General features: G+C 42.9%; 1 protein-coding gene across 3 annotated transcripts in view; it reads left to right on the forward strand.

Moving 5' to 3' along the window:
- The first annotated feature begins 517 nt into the window (after positions 1-517).
- CDC42 (cell division cycle 42) overlaps positions 518-23,098 on the forward strand; it is a 41,828-nt gene continuing 19,247 nt past the window's right edge. For 2 of the 3 annotated variants that reach the window (XM_039509281.1, XM_039509283.1), the window contains exons 1-2: positions 518-648; positions 15,681-15,822. In XM_039509281.1, the coding sequence (XP_039365215.1) occupies positions 15,718-15,822 (105 nt within the window). In that variant the 5' untranslated portion in view covers positions 518-648; positions 15,681-15,717. Of the gene's footprint in view, positions 649-696; positions 721-15,680; positions 15,823-23,098 lie in introns of those variants that run through there. The other variant, XM_039509282.1, reaches the window with a different exon arrangement.

The following is a 23,098-nucleotide window of genomic DNA, read 5'->3' on the forward strand; positions in this document are numbered from 1 at the left end:
ATAAAAAACAGCTGTATAAGGAAGCAAGGAAGCTAATCTATGTTCATACTTTTCAAATCTATTATACTTTTTCAGATACACATATTTTATCATACACTGTATAAGCTTTTAAAGTGTGTATTAATGTTTCAGTTTAAATTCAGATTTCCAAACAGTCACTGAATTAGTATGTAACTAGCTCACAAAACTGGGGGGGGGTGTTGGGGAAATTCAGGGGGGGTGTACACCCCCCTGGGGAAATCACTGGATGGGGCAGGGTGAGGCGGCAATGGGCGCAATGGGGCATCCCGGGGGATGGGGCAGGGCACTGGGGTGATGGGTGCACCCAAAGGGATGGAGTAGGGCTCTATAGCAATGGGTGCAATGGGGTGGCCCGGAGGATGGGCAGACGTGGGGAGGGGCAAACCCCTGAGCGGGAGGAGACCGGCCCGGGGTGGGCGGGGCTGAAGGTCGGGGTTGGGGGCGGAGCTACCTCCGCAAGGAGCGCAGGGAGGCGGGGCCCGGAAGTTCCGCTACTCAGCGGACCCAACCTACAGCCTTTCTTGTGCCAGCCCCCTTGTATGTGCGCAGTGACGTAGCGTGCGTGCCCCTGCTCCTGAGCGCAGGAGAACCCGCACAGAGCTGCCAACGCCCGGCGGAGATTCTGAGGTGAGGGAGTGCGGCGGGGAGCGGGACGCAGCGAATCTCGGGGGGCGCCTCGCCCCGCGCCCGCTATGGAGGGTGGGATCGCGGGCACTGCCGCGCGCGAGGCTGGGGGGCTCTTCCCGCGGGAGCGGGCCGGGCCCGGGGCCATGGGTTGGGTGTTCGCTGAGCCGCCGTCGGTGCGCGCCGCCGGAGCAGCAGGGATCTGGGCCTCCCGGGCGCAGAGCGGGGCCGGTGGGCCGTGGCCGTTTGTCTGCGGGCGGGGCTGCAATCTCCGGGCCCCGGGAGTTGGCGGGTGTTTCCGGGGGCAGGGGGCGGATGGGGGTGGGGGCGCTCGCTCTCTTCCCCCTCCCCCGCGGCGCCGACTTCCTGCTTGTGCCGAGCCGCCGACATTTTACAGCACTAGGGAGGGATGTGGGGCCCGGCCTCTGCGCTCGCCCTCCCCGGGCTGGGGCTCTCGCGCTTTCCGTCCGTTCTGAACGGCCGCAGCGCCCGTGTCCGCTCCCAGCCTGGGCAGGGGGCTCCGGCGGTCCCTGCTATCCCGGCCCTCGCTGTGGGTGGGGTACGGGAGGAACACGCCTTGTGCTCTCGCTGCTCTTAGCAACTGCTGCCTCAGTCTGCCTGGGAGCCCAGTTGCCGAGGTTGGGTCTGCACTACCATCCTGCTAACAAAGATCCACAAGGAGCCCAACGCGCAGGCCTCTGTGTATAGAACCATCTATAGTGGGCTGACTGGGCTGCACTCCCAACACGGAAGTCTTATACTTCCACCATACTGGGAGCAGAGATTGGAGGTAGAGGGCTCAGCATCTGGCTATTCCCTGGCATATGCTGCACATTCAAGCTTTTAAACTTTAAATTCAGATCTCCAGTACTTTACCGCTATGACAAGCTAGATGTGTAAAAGGGACAGAAACCATCCTGTCTTTGTCTAAGGTATATGCCACATAGAATCATGGAATATCAGGGTTGGAAGGGACCTCAGGAGGTCATCTAGTCCAACCCACTGCTCAAAGCAGGACCAATCCCCAACTAAATCATCCCAGCCAGGGCTTTGTCAAGCCTGACCTTAAAAACCTCATGCTTCAACCACTACATGACACTTGTGCAGAGTAGAGCTGGCTTAATATTACTTTACCAGCTTTATCTTTTCATTTCCTGATTCTTGTTCATTGACTATTTTAACTGTAATATGACATTAACTTTTTGGTATACTTGTATGTTATGGGTTCAGCCTTCTAGTCCATTGTCTAATGCCCTAGAATATATGAATACTAGTTTGTCTAAAAGGACTGCAGGATTGTTTTTTACTTAGGCAATGAACAAAAGAGAATGAATGAAAGTAACGTCCTTCCTAGATATTTTAAAGTTGATTTACTTGAGCTACAACATTGAGTTCCTGTAAAAAGGACCAGTAGTTTCATTTAACCTTGTTTCTTAATTCAGAAATAATTATTGACATCATCTGAGTTATGATTTGTCCGTGGAAGTTGTTTTCTTAGCCCATGACTGGGCTACAAGGGAGAATAAGGCAATCTCATGTAGTGCAAAAGCAGGTGCACGTAGGATAGCATACTTTTCCCTCCAATACCGTGTACATTTTTTGCTCCTTTTTTAACTCTTTCCATAGTCATGTCATTTTGTTTCTGGCTAGAGCTACAAGAGAATAAGATTCAGTGCTGCTTGGTGGATGGGCTGATAGATCACTTGTAAATCCCCTTTACTCCTTCCAAATCTCAAATGTATTGTGAAAGTGATACATATGAACTACTGTAGTGTGCAAACCCTCCCCATGTTTGTATTATAAGTGTTCTTTTGGCACCTCAGACTGCTTGCATTAGCCCTTTTTTGTGTGTGAAAAACTTCATGCTGGTGTATATTTACTAGTAGCAGCAACAGTGGAAATGCTAGCAAGGGCAAGAGTCCAAGCGGTAGCCACTATTCAAAGTGCTGTATGGTGAAAGTTCTTGGAGCAGATCTTCACAAAAGGATGGTACAAAGCCTGTTGCCTTGTCTATGATAACACTCGTGAAACTCCACTGGATGTACTGTTAGCAGTGCTGGGAATTTTTTAACGCCAAATGCATAATGTAAACAAGACCACATTGAGGAAGCCATATTGGTTGACAGTAATACAGTCAGAAATAGTTTAGTTTGGCCATTTGTGATTGAGTCCTTTGTCTGAGGTTTACCTGTGGGTATGGCTTGCTTCTGGGAAAATGAGGTGCATTTAAACTGTATGGCATTATAGATTGCAGTGCCCAGGAAGTTTTTTTGTTTGTTTTTTGAAAGTGGGTTTGAGAAATGGGTCAAGAAATATCATGGTACTTCTTAGAATAATGCAGTAGACCTATAAATGTTCAGAGCTATCATTTTCAGTCAGTAAAGGGTTAACTTTTCCATAATAAAATAGAAATTATGTTGTTAGTGTCCTAAAAATTTCTATCTGAAGCTTTTGGTCACTAGAAATACGTGAATATGGCAAACTTCAAAGTACAGTCTTGTAAAATGGCAGCTTATGCTAATCTTTGTTTTCCTTTGTGTGGTGAAGGAAAAACTAGCATAGAAAAGTCTGTTAGAAAAGAGCATGTAGACATGTACAAGATTTATACATGTACAAGCACAGAATTGACTCAGCATGTTGGAACCAGTAGATCAATAGTTCCATTATTACCATTCTTTGTAAAGAGAGCACCTTGTTTTAAAAGTCTGCATTGAGTAATTGAACAGAGAATGGTGACAAACATTGCTTCTGATGCAAGATGGAACATGTCCAAGATTTGTTAACTTGCTTATATGGTGAAACTTTGACAGAGCTGTATGTGCATATACACCTCTACCTCGATATAACACTGTCCTTGGGAGCCAAAAAATCGTACTGTTATAGGTGAAACCATGTTACATTGAACTTGCTTTGATCCACCAGAGTGTGCCGCCCCCCCCCCCCCCCCCCGGAGCACTGCTTTACTGCGTTATATCCAAATTCATGTTATATCGGGTGGTGGTGTATCGAGGTAGTGGTGTATGTAATGTCTTATGGTTGTGTTTTTCATGACCTTTAACTGATGCATTTAGTCTGATTACCTTGTAGCTGGATGTATGGTTGGCGGCAGGTAATCTGGGTGATTTTTATTTGTCCGTTCTCTTAGTTCAAAAACAATGAGAAATTGAAATGGAACTGATAAATAACTAATTCTATGAGCATGTGAGTCTATAAGTATCCGTTATTTTGCTCCTTCCTGTAAAATATCTGCTATGGTCACTTTCAGAGACAAATACAGGACTAGATGGATCACTGGTCTGATTCAGTGTAGCGGTCTTTCTTTCTGTTAGACCTTTGATCTAGTACCAAAACTAAAATGCCCTAGATCTTGTTAGCCATACCCATAAATATTCTAAATTAAACTTTTTAGCATTTGAATGTGTGCAGCCCTACAAACAGGTATTTTGCTGCCCCAAGCACGGCAGGCAGGCTGCCTTCGGCAGCTTGCCTGCGGGAGGTCCCCGGTCCCGTGGATTCGGTGGCGTGTCTGCAGGAGGTTCGCCGAAGCCGCGGGACCAGCGGACCCTCTGCAGGCATGCCGCCGAAGACAACCTGCCTGCCGCCCTTGCGGCGACCAGCAGAGCACCTCCCGTGGCTTACCGCCTCAGGCACCCGCTTGGCCTGCTGGTGCTTGGAGCCGCCCCTGCATACAAATCAGGAAGATGTGCCTTGATCCCTGCTTGGAACCTCATAACATACATAATAACAATACTATAAGCCCGTATTCAGGAGTCTGTTGTCTTGTGTACCCCCAAGTTTCATCTCACTTAAAAACTATTTGTTTACAAAATGAGGCATAAAAATACAAAAGTGTCACAGCACAGTATTACTGAAAATTGCTTACTTTCTCATTTTTACCATATAATTAAAATCAATTGGAATATTAATATTGTACTTACATTTTCAGTATATGGAACAGTATAACCAAGTCACTGTATGAAATTTTAGTTTATACTGCCTTCACTAGTGCTTTTTATGTAGCCTGTTGTAAAACTAGGCAATTATCTAGATGAGTTGATGTACCCCTTGGAAGACCTCTGTGTACCCCTGATTGAGAACCACTGCTATAAGCAACATGCATTATTACAATAACAGTAGCCTAAATAGATTTTTGTTTAACTGACTTGTAATATCAACAACCTGTCAATGACTTTCTGTTCTTTAGACACCCACATCCCATTGAAGTTCAGGGAGAGTTGGGATCTAATTTATTTAAGCTCCTTTGAAAATCCCAGCCATAATGAATGGGCCATATGCTGTGTGTGTTAGCCAAAGGAATCAGTGAGAGGGAATTGCCACCAATTCTGATACTTTAGCAGACTCTAAAACTGAGTGTCATGTATATTGTAGGGTTTAAATTTGGTGCAGAGCTGTGGATGTCTTGAGTTTGCACAGCCATATGGGATTACAGTCCATCTCCTGCTGCTGCTTTATAAGGCATTCTGTAGCCTATGTTACAGCTTCTAGCACATCCCTCCCTACAGTAGTGTGGGTATAAATGTCTAAAATCAGTGGGAAGAGCATAAAGGTGTGAAGAACTTAGTTTAAGGCAGGAGATGGTCTGTGGTTTTCTGCTACATATCCTGTAGTTCATTGAATTGCTGGGTGAAAAAAACAAATCCACATACCTCTAGTCCCTAGACACAGAGTAAAGTTAAACTGATGCAAGCAAGGTCCAGATTTTTAGAGATACCAATATTTAATTGTTAGAACTGCTGCTTCTCTGTCTCTTGCTAATGATTCCCACTTTAAAGAGAAGCAGTTTATATCTCCAAATTGGACACAGCATCCTCAGTTGATGATCGTCACCCTGCAGATCCTTATTCTGAATGAAAAGGAATGAGATGGAAGAGAGATTTTTGATACCATTATTAAATTTTTTAGAAATGTAGAAGAAAGACACACGCACACAGGTTTTTAAATCAACACTTCTGAATTTCAGATGTTCTGCTGGTACTTTATCTTCTGTCCTATTTAGGATCTCTTACTACACCATCACTGCATGAGCATCCAACTTTTTGTACACGTTACTTTCAACTGTCTAAGGAATAGACAATAAAATTGAAAACTGATCACATACCGTTCGTGAAGCATCATTTGTTTCATAGTATCGCCAGACGCATTATTCGGGATCTGGGCCCCATTATGCTAAGTGGCATGGGCCTTTTCTGTATTTTGAAAACTTACACCACTATAACGAAATCTAGAAATGCCAGTGTCCTTTTGCTTAATATTGGCAAAGTTATGAGAAGGCACGTTTCCTGCTCCAAAAAGCTTGCAAAGGAAATAAGACCAAATATAACAAGTCAATGTAACGAGAAGTGGGAGGGAATAGACAAGGCAAGAGAAGATTAGGAGCGTAGCTGTCTGTGGTTTCAACTTCACGGTTCTGAACTGAAACAAAATCTACCTTCTATTTCTATATAATATAGCTGTAGCAATAGCTAAAGTTTTCTTAGTTCCATTTTAACCTTCTTTCAAACTGAAATTTACTATGCCTGGTCTCTGTCCAATAGTGAAATTCTGTTTGGAAAAGATGAGCAAAACTACTTCTGTTTTTGTGAAATTAATGGGAAAATTCTTCCCCTGCCCAAACTACTTAAATCTTCAATTTTGTATTCTTTTAAAAAGTTTCAGGCTGATGGAATTGGGTGAAGGAGGTTGAAATTTTGCATGGGAATAGCCCTTAAGAAGTGTCTTCTAGCTGCTTGGTAAAAATCAGTCTTGATATGGTTGCTTTTTTAAGCCTTTGTTCATGTGCAGTAGAGTTGGTTTGAGTTCAGCAAGTTTGACAGTCCAAGTGCAGTGTGTCCATGCTGCTTGATCCTCATGCACTATAAGCTTAATTCCGTTCTCTCCTGACCTTCTGCAGAGGTGGGTTTTAGAGATTTTTAAGCAATTATCAGAAACATGGTCTTGTAAGAATTGCTGTTGCTCTCATTGAGAAAAGGCCTTCTTAGCTTATGCAGCAGTTTGCAAACTTCATTGCACCTTGACTCTGTTCTGACAACAAAAATACCTGGCGGGGGTATGAGAGTGGAGCCTGAGCTCCACTGCCCTGGGCAGATTGGGGGGAGGCAGAGCCTGAGCCACACTGCCCCAGGCTGAAGCCCTTGGGCTCCGGCTTTAGCCCAGGGTGGCGGGGCTTGGGCTTTAGCCCTGTGCCCCAGTGAATCTAATACTTTCCCAGGCAACTCCATTAAAATGGGGTCGTGACCAAGTTTGGCATCCTTACCCACAGTTTGAGAACCGCTGGGTAATGAGCACAAAACTGGGAGGCAGGAGGTCTAGAGTTCAAAGATTTCCTCTTCCACTTCCTGCCCTCAATAATTGCTGTTTCTTCCTTAGGGGGGGCCTCTGCATATACCTACTCTTGGGCTAAGTCACCAACAGCATTGTAAGCTTCTGAATTTTATCAGGTCCATGCTCACCACAGCACTTGAATGGTCAGCACCTGGTGTTGCACAAGGGAGGTATGACTCTCAACTGCTTCACTTCCTTCCTGTGGTTAGGCTGCATGGAGAGGAACCTCTCTCTTTAGTCTGGCTTTTGGCCAGGCTCCTAGCCCTCTTCAAATTGAGTTGGTTGTTTTTGACAATGTTACAAATTTTTAAGTAGTCTGATGCTTTCAGGATACTTTTTGTGCTATCCTCCTTTCATACACTTGAGTGAAATCTGACACCACAGCTACTCACAGAAGGAGGCAAATATAAATTGTCATTTTACTGATGGGCCTTTAGTTATCTCACAGATTACAATACTGCATTGTGGTGGGATAGAATGCCTTGAAGGTGCACACACAGAGCACAATATTCTGGGACATCCACTGGACAGAGAGCTGAGAGGAAAGATGATCAGTCAAAACCAATTACATGGGCATGGTCTTATCCTTGCTTCAAAAAATGTGTGCTCAGCCAGTGACAGGAAGCCAGTATGTCAGAGTAGGACACTGGCAAAAGTTAAACACTGTTAGCTTTCAGTTACTAATAGTGTTAACCATGGGGTAAGCAAACACAAACAATGTCAAGAGCCAGCCAAACAACTAACCAGGCACAGATTAGCTGTAAAAGTTGTGAATAGGTATTGGAATTGGTGAACAAATAATTACATCCACAAACTGTAAAAGGGCATAAAATTAATTAAAAGAAAACTGACGTTTTTACCTACTGCAGGTAACACCGAATATCACTAAACTTAAGAGGCAAAACATTTTATTTTTCACTTTATATACTTTGTGTTTAACAGCACTTCATTTATGGTCAGTTTCCTCGACCTTTCGCACAGCGGTAAGGCAGTAAGAAATCTCTTTAACCAAAAAAGGGGTGGGGTGGGGGAGGGGAAGAATATTGAGACTTGAGGGAATGTGTACAACCTGAAATTACTTGTTTATTTTTCAAAAAATAAGCAAGTTAATGAGGGTGGTGTGTGTGTCCGTCCCTGTAACATTTTTGGTGAGGTGAAAATTGTTTTGGGGTGGAAATAGTTTGGAGTTAAGATAATGAGGAAGATAACATCAGTTTTTTAAGGCACCATGAACAAGTATTTACATGGGATTGTGTACCATTTTACTACACATGCTGTTTCGGTGATGAAGATAAACCTTCATTTTTATTTTTTGTAGGTGCTTGTAAGCTGCTGAAATGTTCCATGCTTGGTCTTAGTTTAGAAGTCACTTTTTGAAAGGGAATTTTGCTCAAATTAGCTCTAAACCAATTTGAATTAACGGGGTTAAAAAAGTACTTTGTGTTTTTAGGTAGCTTTTTTTTACATGCAAAACTGGAAGCAAAACTTTAATATCAGAAGTCTTCAGGTAAGATGCTCTTTGGTTACTTTGTGAACTTTCAAAATAAGCACAGAAAGTAACAGAGTATAGCTTCACTGCAAAAAGAGGTTGTGTGCTTATCTCAGGTTAGCTAACTTGACTTTAAATAGCAGTGAAGATATGGCACCTTGGCTTTTAGCTTTCCTTAGCAGCTAAAGTTAAAGCTTTTAGGGATGGGGGGAGAGTTGAACTTGAGCTGCTAACCAGAGTTAAAAGCAGTTGCCCTCACTATTGTTTCACCTCAAGTTAGGAATACTTTTTTTTTTTTTTTTCTTTTTGCATTGGAGATGTACTCTGAGTTAAGTGTCTTGCTATCATTGCAATCCAAGGGTATGGCTACACTTAGAGCGGCACAGCGCTGCCGTGGGAGTGCTTCCGCGGCAGCGCTTTGAAGTGCGAGTGTGGTCGCAGCGCCAGCACTGGGAGAGAGCTCTCCCAGTGCTGCACGTACTCCACCTCCCTCTGGGGATTAGCTTATAGCTGGGAGCCGTGCTCCCAGCGCTGGGGCATTGTTTACACTGGCGCTTTGCAGCGCTGTAACTTGCTGCGCTCGGGAGGCGGGGGGTGTTTTCACACCCCTGAGCAGGAAAGTTGCAGCTCTGTAAAGCGCCAGTGTAGCCAAGCCCCAAGTTATTAATTGTTCTACTTAAATACCTAGCTAATAGACATGGGAAAGTCTCATGCTCAGCAGAAGTAAGGTAGCTGGAACTTGAATTTGTATTTTTTATTGAAAATGGAAACTAAAATATGAACTTTAGTAATGTTAACAGTGCATTAATTTCTTGCAATCTGTTAGTTATATAGTTAACACTGCTGGTTAATACTGAAGTTCTGGGAAGGGTCAAAATGTTCAAGGGAGGTGAGTGTGAGTGGAATTGATCCATGTGGTTCCACTGTCCCTGATTCTATGCATTATGAAGCACATTTAGCCTTGGTTTCTAGAGAAATATTATGAATGCTGTAAATAGGCTGTCAAGTCATTTAAAACACAGCTTTGCATTTGAAACCACTTTAAAAAATAGTTTCACCTTGTTCTAATGAGGACTTGTTAAATATGAGCATTCAACAAGCAAAATGCCTCACTAAGCAAATTCCTTACTTGAGTAATTTGTGACTTAATCTCAGATCTTGTAATAATAGAGTTGATGTGATGCAAATGAATTTTGATGTTCCAAAGAGCTTGATTAAGTAAGTTCTCAGTTACCAACAGGCAGTTATTTACCTGTAGTGAACTTTTTAAGTTCAGCCAATCCATGCAATGAAACGGCCGTGGTTACATGGTCCATAAAAGAGGAAGCTGTGATACAGCTGGCGCTCAACAGGAAACTAATACAGGATGTGTACACAAATTTGACGGATCAGTTTCCTCAGGCAGATAGATGTATGTACATTTTAACCTAAAAAAGAGGCATTGATGCAAGTGTAAGTTACCAAACTTAGACTCAAGGCTGGAAATGGAAAAGCTATGTCTTCCATATCAATTTTAATGGCTCATACTGCATATGTGACGGTGAAAACTTAATAGCTTATAGATTCTGATTTTAGGGCTAGAAGGGATGTGATCATCTGATCTTTTGCTAACAGCCCATAGAATTGCCTTCTAATTCTTGCAATGATCCCAATAACTTGTGGTTGAACTAGAGCATATTTTAACTAATCTGCAATGTGTGGATGACTGTTGCCTTAGGAACCTTTTAGCTTTTTGTTTTAAATTTGGAAGTAAATCAAGAAACTTGCATTTTAATTTAATTACTGATAAGAGACTGTGCTTAAATAAGAAATCAAGGCATCTACTTCTGTAACTCTTTGAGTTGTGCATCAACCTGTTTTGTGTGCTGGTAGAAACTAAGTGACACGTAATATTCCTGACCACTGAAGCTCCTTCTGTAGGAATCTAGTAGTTTTGCTGAGCTAAGGGGACAGACTTTATTTATAATGTGCTATGTACTTTGTAGAGCAGATAGAAATGGTCCTTAAGTAAAAAGGAAAGGAATAGAGAGATGGACTGGGTAGAAAACATGGAGAGGAGGCAAACACAGGAAGGAAATGTTATATAAATAATTTCATCTTAATTATAGTTAACAACACCCAGGAACCCCATCCTACTAGATATATATGGACATTGTTCCTATCTTGAAGTACTTACTATCTATAAAAGTATGAACAAGTATTTTCCTTGCTTTTCTCAGCAGATTATGCACTTTTTATTGGGTGTGAGGAATTTGCTCATATCTTGGGTTGAACTAGATTATTTTTTTTCTTAATGTGTGTGCGTGTGTGTACTTTTTAAAAAATCTGTAGATAATGTTTAATTTTCCTTTGTTAGGCTTACACTAGGTGTCAGGTAAGACTTTCAGAAATGGAGGCCTAAACTTAAGATCCTAAGGGTACGTCTACACTACCCGCCGGATTGGCAGGTAGCGATCAATCTATCGCAGATCAATTTATCGCGTGTAGTGTAGATGCGATAAATCGATCCCCGATCTCTCTCCCTTCGATTGCTGAATTCCAGCTCGGCGAGAGGCGGAAGCAAAGTCGATGGGGGAGCCATGGGGATGCGAAGTAAGTAATTTTAATTCGATCTAAGATACGACAACTTCAGCTATGCTATTCTCGTAGCTGAAGTTGCGTATCTTAGATCGATTTCTCTCCCCCTCCCCCCCCCCCAGTGTAGACCAGATCTGTATTTGGAAATCAGACCATTTATTTAGGTACCTAAATATGGCCTTAAAAGCCAAAATGTGTGTAGTTTTTTTTTTAAATCATAATGCAAGATTTTTTGGACAAGAAGCAGCATGGATAAATCCTTAAACTGACTCTTATCCTCCCCCCCCCCCCCAAAAAAAAAAAAAAAGACTTCTGAATGTGTCTTTAAAAGGACACCACTGTATTTGGGAGTATTTTATACATGTTATTGAAAAGGGGTCATTTGGCATGTCAGTAACTTGGAAAGATTCAGTTACAGGTTTAAATTCCACAAAGGAATTTCTTTTTTTTTGTGTATCTTTGTTCCCTGTTGTATTTAATTATTGCACTTGGTATCTTTTAGAGAAAGTGATTCTGAAACCTCTTTACTATCACACCTCACTCTCCTGTCAAAGGAGATTAGTTCAGGCCCCATGTTCATATTGGCTAAAGCTATAAAGTTTATAATTAAACCATCAGAAGCTCATCCATTTCGTTACAAAGTGTCACTGTGTGTGTTTAGCATTTCTAGTTGTGGAAAAACCTATCCAAACTAAAACTGGGAGTGGCCTTCAGTGGACTTTTGGGGTAGGGTTCCAAGGGGAGAACAACAGAATGGGAGATAAAGGAGATTAAGGCCTGGGAGCTGCTATCTACTACAGCAGGGGTAGGCACGTGAGCTGATTTTCAGTGGCACTCTCACCTGGGTCCTGGTCACTGGTCCGGGGGGCTCTGCATTTTAATTTAATTTTAAATGAAGCTTCTTAAACATTTTAAAAACTTTATTTACTTTACATACAACAATAGTTTAGTTATAAATTATAGACTTATTGAAAGAGACCTTCTAAAAACATTAAAATGTATCACTGGCATGCGAAACCTTAAATTAGAGTGAATAAATGAAGACTCAGCACACCACTTCTGAAAGGTTGCAGGCTGGCTGTAGTCACCAATAAGTGGAGCACTTAGCGTGGAGAAGAGTTATCTTGTTCTCAGTGCTGGTATTGTAGTGGCTCCCAAAGGTGGCCAAGAGTCGTCATTGCAGAGGAAGCGCTGCTGGGTGGGTGACTGACAGATTGTAACTAAAGCTGCTACAAGCATACAAAAAACTGAGAAGCCCATGCAGCAACTTACATTTTCAACTCACCCTCTTAAAAACAGGAAGTGAGTTCTAGGCCTCGCCCAGATACTATCCACTCCCTACCAATGCAGCCTGGCCACACAGCTTGAGAGGGCCTACCCTATAAGAAGTCCAACAAAAAAAAAAAAATACAGATCAGCCTATCTTCCTGAATGGATCCCATTGGAGAGTTAGTGTGGCATATTCATAATTTAGATCTGTTAGTATTTGAGCTTGTTAGTTGTGACCTGATATCACTTTTGAATATACTGGGTAACTTAGTTGGAATTCTATACTCCTTCCATTTTCATGTAGAAATTGAATAAAATGAACCAGTAAATTCTCACTAAAGCTTAGTCTTTGCTCAATTCACTTCTTAACCAACTTTCTTTTGCCCCTTATCCTCTCTGACCTTCAACATCTTTCTTTTGCCTTATTTCTCCCACAACTAAGCACGTGAATGTTTAGCTATTTCCTGCATCAGGTATATTATAGTATTGCCAGCAGCTGCAATGGTGTTGCTCTTGCCACCGATGGGGATTGCGTCTGAATCCTTATGTCTTTTGTGCAGTTCTGCATCCTAGGATGAATGATTCACCATAAATCATTTTAAAAGTAGAGTAGTCTAGTCCCTATCTTCTTATGGATCTGTTTCTCTAAACCAGTGATACTCAAACTGAGGCTCCTTAATGTGTGCTGCAAAGAGCTGCAGGAGACGTATTAAAACACTGTGCTTTTACTGTGTTGTTAACCAATTAAGTTATCTACTTGCACTAAATTATTAATGTATTTGCTGTGAGAATTTTATATATTAAAAATATATAGTACTATAGTAAATGAAACAATGAATTCACACTACTGTGGCTCTTTTGGGTAATGCTGATCGCTAATTTGGCTTCTGAACCGCTGAGGTCTGAGTATCACTGCTGTAAAACACTCCCCCTCTCCCCCTTTTTTAGTAAGAATCCTGTTTCTTAAATCAGGACTGATTTGGTCTCCGTGTTGTCTGCTTTTCACTGACATGATTTTTTTTCTCTGAAACATTATTCTTGTCCCTCAGTCATACTATAAGTGATTACACTCGTTATAGTTGGTATGGCAACACCCATTTTTCATGTTCTCTGTATATATATCTTCCTACTGTATTTTTCCATTGCATGCATCTGATGAAGTAGGTTTTAGCCCACGAAAGGTTATGCTTAAATAAATTTGTTTGTCTCTAAGGTGCCATAGGTACTCCTCGTTCTTATAACTAAATGCTAAACTCTGCCTTTGTATGCAAGTGCCATAGAATGTAGGGAAAATATTAAGTGAGATTGTGTAGGTCATTAAATATTTCTCTGGTCACTGGTCTTAACCTCAAATATGTAGTCAAATTGACCTGAATGAAAGGACTAAATTTACCAGTAATTGTTTTGAACTTGGACTTGTCCTTTGAAAATACACTAACCCTGCACTCTCCTGGGGGGGCCAGATTATTGAAATTAAATATTGGGCACATGAATGGAGGTGTGTTCCCTAAAATGTGGTATCAGATTAGACATTGGAATTTTTGCAGCATACGTATGCTTGTTACTCTACCATGTCTACATAGGTTAGCAAATTCCTGGTTTTTCTGGTGCTAGCCAAAGTATGACATGGAGTAGAGGTTTAATGTCATTGTCTACCATGCCTACATAAGGGCTGGTCTCACTGAAAAAAAAAAAGAAGATATAACGCTTCAGCCAGTGGAATAACGTGGCTGAGTGAAGTATCTTATCTTATATCGACTCCTCCCCCTCCTCGCGCGGATGATCGATGTCCGGTCTCTCTCCGCGCGCCGCCGCCCGCCGTCGGTGCGGCTACGGGGAATCGAGAGAGCGCGTGGATGGGATATATCTATAGCAGATGAGAGATGATATATCGATCTGAAAAAATCGATCGCACACACCGATACGGGCGGTAGTAGGACGTAGCCTAAGTCTTCCCTGTAGTAAAGGGCTTAATGTGTATGAAAAGAGCAGTATAAATGACAGTGTTGAAGGAGTGAAATGCCAGATGGTGCTTTATATCTTGTTCTGAGAAATTCTTTGCTAAAATTAGCTTAATTCTTAATTCTTATGCACCCATGGCTCAAAAGATAAGATTGTAGTGAGGATTCTATTGCAAACCTTATTTTTAGAAACCACTGAAAACGTTTAACAATTTCCATATCTGTTCTGAAGACAAATAAGCATTTGAAGAAAAACCGGTAATTCTTCACTTCTGTCACATGGATGGAGAATAACTTGTTACAAAAATGCAGATTGCATTAAAATACTTGGGTTGAATTGAAATAATTATTGGGGAAAAAAACTTCCTAAACCCAAGGTAACATTGACAACCAAATTAAGGCTATGTCTACACCACAGACTTTACAGCAGCACAACTGTACTGCTGAAAGCTTTCCCTGTCAGGAGAGCCTCTCTTGCTGACATAAAGCTGTCCACACCACCACTTTTGCCGGTGAAACTTACGTTGGTCAGGGGTCTGTGTGTTTTTTCACACCCCTGACTGACAAAAGTTTTACCAACAAAAGTGGTGGTGTAGACCAGCAGTTCTGAACCTTTTTTCTTTCTGAGGCCCTGCCCAGTATGCTATAAAAATTCCACGGCCCACCTGTGCCACAACAACTGTTTTTCTGCATATCCAGTAGATTAACAGCCAGGGCTGGCAGTAGGTGGTGGCAAGCAGGGCAACTGCTTGGGGACCCATGCCACAGGGGGCACTATGAAGGTATGTTGCTCAGACTTCAGCCTCAGGGGGTGGGGCTCGGGCTTTAGCTTTCTGCCCTGGGCCCCAGTGAGTCTAACACCTGCCTTGCTCTCTGGATTATTTTGACGGACCCCCTGAAATCTTCTTGTAGCCCCCCGGGGGCCCTGGACCCCTGGTTGAGAACCAGTGGTGTAGACAAGGCCTAAGTTAGTTTTGTTGTGGCCCAACCCTGTACTCTTCAGTTAATTTGCATTGCCGCATCTGTAAGTGATATGGACTTCTGGACACCCTTCCCAGAAAGTTGCTTTCTGGACTCTTGTTTTCTTCATGCTGTTTGTCACCAGTTGGAGGCAAGATGCCAGCTGATACCATAAATTGACCAATAGGTGTGCTAAATAGAAAATATCCACTGGACTAAGGCTAAAAATTACCTAGTGTATTAACCAGTTTTTTAGGACCTATTTGAGGTTTGTGTGAAATTGAGTGTGGGGCTACCTTGACCAGAGGACTCCAGTGACCAAAGATGCTCATTCTGCAGTTGAGACTGCTCGATGAAACTGGGTTGATAATGACACTTAGTGCTTTTCTGTGAGAAAGTGAGCAAAAAATCTAAATGTTTTTCTTTTGTTCCCTTAGATTCATATTGGATTTGATATACTAACGGACTTCAGCTATGCAGACAATTAAATGTGTGGTTGTGGGTGATGGTGCTGTTGGTAAAACATGTCTCTTAATTTCTTACACAACAAACAAATTCCCATCGGAATATGTACCAACGGTGAGTATAAAGGGTGAAAATGTCATTGTTTTGGGGGCAGGCGAAAGGAAAAGCATAATCCTGTAGTTAATGTTATTGTCTATATACTGTTACTTTCTTGTGCTCCTCCCAGATCTTTACTTTTATCACATCTCTCCCTCTCTACTTGGTACCCAGACCTGACGTCTTATGACAAGCTAGAAAGCAACATGTTCAAGGCACATTCTGCTTATAATAAGCAAAAGTTATAATAGCGTCTGTATTGCTTTTCTGTGTGTTTTGAGACATTGGTATAAGTGAATTCTTGTCCATGATTTATCCGTTTCTATGACGGACCCATGTTTGTCTCATGACCCATCTAAAGGCTAAGAGGTAGTGGAGGTAGCCATATACTTAAGATTCTAGGAATCAAGGCAAAGGAATTTGACCAGCAAGAATCAGAAGGTCTGTTGGTACAAGGTATCAATATACTTCCCTCTCCAGTTTAAACTTGGAAGAAGCATGGCAAAGTTGTGTCTGCAGAGGATCTATCTGATAGCTCTAGGAAGCATTACCCTGCAGGTCCTAATCCTCTCTGTGGTCCTGAGGGCAAGAGGGAGGTATCTAGAACCCCTTCTTCCTTTCCTTTGGAGGAGGAAAAAAATCACTAAGTGAGAGTGCTGAGGTGGCAGTACAAGCTTCTGGTTCTATTGGAACTGATTACCTAGTTTTCCTTCAAGTGATTGCACATATACATTCCATTGTAGGTGTGTGCGCGCGTGCAATGCACTTGAGTTGGAGACTTTTGCCAGCAATAGTCAGCGCATGTGCCCCTGGTCTCCTTGTGGTCTCAAGCAAGGGCATAAAAGGGACATGTCCACCACCTTCCTCTGACTCTCTTCTCACTGCTTGTGGCAAGAGCTGGAGCTCCATGTAGCCTTAGCTTTGGTCAACCAGCTTTAGAAAACTTTATAAAGTTGTTCCACTTATAGTATAAGTGTAGTTTAGTGTATATAGTGTAGAATAGTATAGTTATTGTCACGGAGTGTGGGGGAGTCAGGGTCCTACATCCCCCCCACTTCCTGCGATTCACTGTGACTCTCAGCCAGCCAGTAAAACAGAAGGTTTATTAGATGACAGGAGCACAGTCCCAAGCAGGGCTTGTAGGTACAACCAGGATCCCTCAGCCAGGTCCCTCTGGGATGGGGGCAAGGATCTTAGACCCCAGACTTGGGGTTCCCTGCCTCTTCCCAGCCAGCCCAAAACTGAAACCAAAACCCTTCGAGCAGGCTCTCTCCCCCTCCTTCTCTCCCTTTGTCCAGTTTCCCAGGCAAAGGTGTCAACTTGCCCCATCCCCCTTCCTGGCTCAGGTACTGTCCCTCACCTAAAGTAATCCCCTGCTCTCCCATCCCCCATGCAGACAGTTCCAGTAAAACTAAATGACATTCCCAGGTCAATCCATCCCACTCTCTACTGCGTCACAGTTATACTTTTATTACTACCTGGAAGATTTACTATGAAGAAATCCCTGGTTCTAAACAATGTGCCACATGCAAGGCTGTTATCCTGGTCAGGTGGGCACAAGAGAGAGAAACAGGAGAAGGCCACAGGCGGGGGCCCACAGCCAAAACCTGAAGGGTGTGTGTGTGTGTGTGTGTGTGTGTGTCAAAACCGAAACCCAAGGACTTCAGCCCTGACAGCCTGGGGTGGGGGCTGTAACCTGAGACCCGCCACTCAGGGCTGAAGTTCTTGGGCCTTGGGCAGTGGGGCTTGGGATTCAGCCCCAGGCCTCAGCAAGTCTAATGTCACTCTTGGCAACCCCCACTTTGGGGTCCCGACCCACTGTTTGAGAACTGCTGCACTAGACCCTCTCTCCAACACAGACCTCAATATCCCCCTAAGAAGAAACCAAGATCTCCTAGATGTCAACAGCTGTCTTTAATGTAGTGGGCCCTTCTCATCAGACATCTTCAGAACAGTCATTTTGACATTTTGGTTGAAGACAGTATATCAACAATATCTCCTTTTGAGTCACGTCTGTCCCTTTTTTACCATGCTTGGGAAAACATCACATCAGACAAGTGGGTCATGGTTAAGGAGGGACATGTTATCCAGTTCCTTTTAGCAACCCACATTCCTTGTCCCGCTTCAGGGCCCCTCTCATGAGACTGTTGCTTCAAGTGCTTCGAAGAAATCTGGGGGCATCCATCCTATTCTAGACTTAAGAAAGCTGAACGGATTAATCAGAAAGGTCAAGTTAAGGATGGTTGCCCTTGCTTCTTCCCTGGAGATTGGTAGCTGTCCTCGATTTTTGCAATATGTATACTTCCACATTGTGATATGTCCCTCCCACATTAATTACCTTCGATTTGTGGTAGGCAGCAACCACTACCAGTACATAGTGCTCCCTTTTAGTTTGTCATAAGCTTTAAGGGTCTTCACCATATGTATGTCAGTATTAGCAGCACATCTGTCATTTAGGCATTCAAACTTTCATTTACCTGGACAATTGGCTGATGTGGGCAGCATCAAGAGACCAGATCCAACATCAGAAGCATCAGATGCCTGTCATTAAGTCCTCTTTTGTCTACACCTGAAACTAACATTTGGAGAGGTCTCAAGTGTAACCCACTCAATGTATATCTTTAACGGGCATACCTCAATAGTCATGGCTTCTCTCCTAGTGGAAAGGTATAGAATTATAGCAGCCTTTCCAGTGGCCTCAGATCCAACCCTTTAACAGTGTATACCTGCCTGCAGCTCCTAGCCTTTGTTCCATCATAGATGCATTTCTTCTTCCCTGGTCCAATCTGCTCCTATATGCATTCCCTCCATTCCTTCCCTATATGCATTCCTCTCATTCCCTGAATTCTCAGGAAGCTGAAACAGGACAAAGTATTGTTGATCATCATTTCACAAGCATGGTCAAGACATTGTTGGTTCACGGATCTACGTTGCCTCTCCATCTGTTCACTGAGAACTTCACCACTAGTGGCAGATCTTCTGTCATAGAACTAGGGTGTATCTCTGCACTCACCTTACTGCCTGGATGATCTCTGGTTGAACACTCATGAGAAACTGATCCCAATAGGTCCAGACCATCTTGGTGAGTAGCAGAAAGGAGTCTGCTAGAGCCACACACAAATCAAAGTGGAAGAGATTTTCCCCTTTGGGCACAGTCCGACAAAATATCGCCACGTCACAGTCCAGTGTGTGCATAACTGCAGTATCTCCTATATTTGAAATCCTCAGGCCTCTCAGATAGTTCTTTGAGAGTTCACCTGGGTTCTGTTTCACCTGGGTTCTATTTTAGCATATCTGCCAATAGATGGATTTTTCATTCTTCTCTGATCCTCTTGTTTTGAGATTTTCAGAAGGCCTAGTTAATACTTATCCTCCTGTGTCTGAGATTTAAATTTAGTTCTCTAGATTTGTGGGTTCCCCTTTGAGCCTATGGTGACAACTTCACTATCTGTGTTGTCTATGAAGATCACATTTCTAGTGGCAATCACTTCCATGAGGAGGGTTTCAGAACTTAAAGCTCTTCTTGCTGACCTTCCTTTTACAGTCTTTTGTAAGGACAAGATGTTCCTTAATACACATCCTAAGTTTATGCCTGAGGTAGTATCAGCCTTCCATCTAAATCAAACCATTAACCTTTCAGTTTTTTTCACAAAATCCTATTCCTCTCAGGCCGAGGAAACTCTCCATTGGATGTTCATAGAGCTCTGGCATTTTATTTGGACTGTACTAGATTCTTTAGATAAGGGGTTCTCATCCTGGGGGTCGTGATCCCTCAGGGAGTCTCGAGGTTATTACGTGGGGCGTTGCGAGCTGTCAGCCTCCACCCCAAACCCTGCTTTGCTCACAGCATTTATATTATTTTATAAGGGGTGTCACATTCAGAGGCTTGCTGTGTGAAAAGGGTCACCAGACAAAAGTTTGAGAACCACTGCTTCAGATCTTCTCCTAGACTCTTTGTAACCTTTGTTGAAAGAGTGAAGGGCCAATCTGTATTGTCTGAGAATCTCCCTGGATTTCTGGCTGCTACCAGCTCACTAAGTCTCTCCTGCAGAGGATAATGGCTCACTCTGCCAGAGCTCAGTCCTCCCCTTCAACTTTCCTGAGCAATGTTCCAATAGGTGATGTTATATGGAAGGCACCAACATGGTCATAGCTTTTCTACATATTATGCCATCATGCAAGCCTCTCATGATGGTGCTGGCTTTGGCAAATTAGTGCTACAGTCTGTTTAGATCTCAAGTTATTCCACCTGAAAGGAAACTGTTGAGTCACCTACAGTGGAATGTATATGTGCACAATCACTCAGAAAAAAGTTACTTATCTTACGGTAACTTGTGCACAACACATCGAAGAACATATACACTCCACGACCCTCCCAACTTTCCCGCTAGTCATAACTGAGGAAGGAATGGAGAAGGAGATGGCGGGGATGCCTCTTCTATGGCATCGCCTAAGAGCATGAGGAGAGAAGGAGCACATGCTCTGCCAGGTGGTACTGCTGGCAAAAATCTCCAGCTCGAGTGTGCACATAGTTACAGTGGATTGTATATGTGCGCAACGCATCTTGAAGAACAATTACTGTAAGATAAATAATCATTTTTTCTGGAGCTCCTTAACAATGGGGCAGTCTCTTCCACAAAAGAAAATTACTCTGATCCACTCCCGTATCTGGGACTATAGGAAGACTATCTTCTTAATCTTGGACTAGTGTGGACCTGAAGCTGTTGGAGGTTAGGCTCAAAGCCCGAGGACCTATGCATATGCATTGATCTACAACTCCACCTTCTGGCAAGAGTGAATCTTATTGCAGACACTGGAGGGATTAAGTTTGAAGCTTGAATGATGTGGCTGTGCTGGCAATCTCTGTGATTCTACCTATACCACAGGAGGAGGATGGAGAAACTATCCTCTTGCAGATGATAAACCCTGATCTGAGAGCAGTGTAAGTCCACTTTTGAACCCATGGGAGATGGCTCACTGTTTTGTCTCTGAAAATTGCATTCCTTATAGCTGTAACAACTGCAAGAAGTGTCAGTGATCTTAAGGTTCTTATCACTGATCTTCTTTTTATGCTTTTCCCTGAGAATGTGGTCCTTTGCAGTCACCCCAAATTTTTTCCTAAATTGATAAGATTACCATATATTAATCATTTGTTATATCTGTTAGTATCTCTTCGAGCTTTGGGTTCCTAAACGAGTCATTCTCAACCTTTCCAGACTATTATTCCCCTTTTAGGAATATGATTTGTCTTGTGTACCCCCCAAATTTCACTTCACTTATACTACTTGCTTACAAAATCATACATAAAAATGCAAAAGTGTCACAACAAACTATTACTGAAAAATTGCTTGCTTTCTCATTTTTACCATATAATTATAAAATAAATAAATTGAATATAAATATTGTACTTGCATTTCAGAGTATAGTATATAGAACTGTATAAACAAGTCATTGTCTGTATGAAATTTTAGTTTGTACTGACTTTGCTAGTGCTTTTTATGTAGCCTGTTGTAAAACTAGGCAAATATCTAGATGAGTTGATGTACCCCCGGAAGACCTCTGCGTACCCCTAGGGGTGCATGTGCAACTACTTGCAGCAGATGTCAAGAGGGCTTTCTACCATAAAAATTCACCATCTCTTCATTGCATATGGTGATAAGGGAAATTTATTACTGCTCAGTGCGTGTCCAAGTGGATCAGAGTCTTTATTAAAGAGGTCATAAGATAGCCAGCATTCTTGTGCCCGAAGGGCTCATGGCTCATTCCACTAGGGCTAAGGCAACTTCAGGGGCTTGACTGTTTTCCCGTAGTAGGAAATCTATAGGGCTTCTACATGGAGCTCAATACATACTTTTAATAAGCCTTATGCCTTCCACCAAGCCTCAATATATTATGCACATTTGAGAGCAGTGTTCAGTCTTTGTTTATCTAGGACTCCTAAGCCCACCTTTCTGGGGAAGGGTAGCATTGTTTGCTAAATTCCCAGCAGTTACTGTAAGGTAAGTGACCGTAAAGAAACAAAAGTTATGTAGTTACTTAGCAATAGCTGGTGGTGGTCAAGATGGGCAGTATGAACATGCAGAAGCCTATCTGCCCTTCTTCCTTGGAGTTCTGTTACTCTCAAGCTTTGAGGTTCAGGTGGAAGGAACCTTGGTTATGTCACATCCCCTTTTCTAGCCCTTGCATGCAGAATGTTCAGAGTCTGAAAGTGGGTAGGGTCTGCTTGCAGGAGCCCCAACAAGCACTGCTGTTGGAATATTCCATTGGCCTGCAACTCTACAGGCCCATCTTCCTATAGTGTGAATGCACAGAGGCTTATTTCGAACTCCTGTTAATGGACAGTGACTTTCATTTTTCTTGCCAGTGCTCATAGTAATAAAAGAACACAGGCAAAAAATATAGAAATACAACAGCCAGTATTGTTTCTAAAATGAAAACGAGTCATCCATTTGTCGTCAGCCAGCCTTAATGTCTCAAAGGCATTTATAGCTGAAAAAGAAACTTAACTGAGTGCCTGCAAGGCTGTTTTCTGCTGTGGTGCCTGCAACAGTGTTAAATGATCAGTTGTGATTCCTGGCAAGGAAACTTTAAAAGCAGCTAAGGGTTCTGTGTGGGACTGCTGAAATACGCTTTCTTACCCCCACTGATATTTTCTACCTCAGAGGTAGAATCTGGGATGATGGACAGTAAGTCGTGTGTCGTGTCGTTCCTCCCCCCCTCGCCCCTCCGCCCGCCCCCAAGCATACCAGTAAGAGTAGAGAGTAACTGGCTAGAAATGACTCATTTAGTCAGTCATATTATTCTAGCAAGAAAAACGTGGAGATCCCCTTTTGCTGGTTGTGCTCAAGGAGAAGGGAGCTGGCAAGTGCAGGGATAGTCAATTTTTGTCACGGTCCAAATTTCTTGATGAAGGTCCAGACTCCAGAGGAAAAACAATAACAATTATAATTAAAAAAAAAAAGATTTTGGCATCCGATCAAAAACATCTGGCGGTCCAGATTTGGCCAGCGGTCTGTCTATTGATTACTCTTGGAGTAGAGGGAAGGAGAAGGGAGATTATGCAAAAAGTGGCACACTTGGGTTTTTAGGCACTGGTGTATGCTGTGAACTCCCACTTTCAGCTTATCCCTGTTAGCTACACTGGTGCAAGTAATGGTTTTCACTTCTGTACCGCACGAGCCATTTTGTAGCTGCAATAATGAAAACCCCAGTATAGACAAGGCTTTCATCTGAAAGTGATGCATTGTCACTACACCAGTGTGGTGGATCCCCTTTCTCTTTCACTCTATGCCAC

The sequence above is a fragment of the Mauremys reevesii genome, linkage group 21 (assembly GCF_016161935.1).
Source record: "Mauremys reevesii isolate NIE-2019 linkage group 21, ASM1616193v1, whole genome shotgun sequence".
NCBI classification, from domain to species: Eukaryota; Metazoa; Chordata; order Testudines; family Geoemydidae; genus Mauremys; species Mauremys reevesii.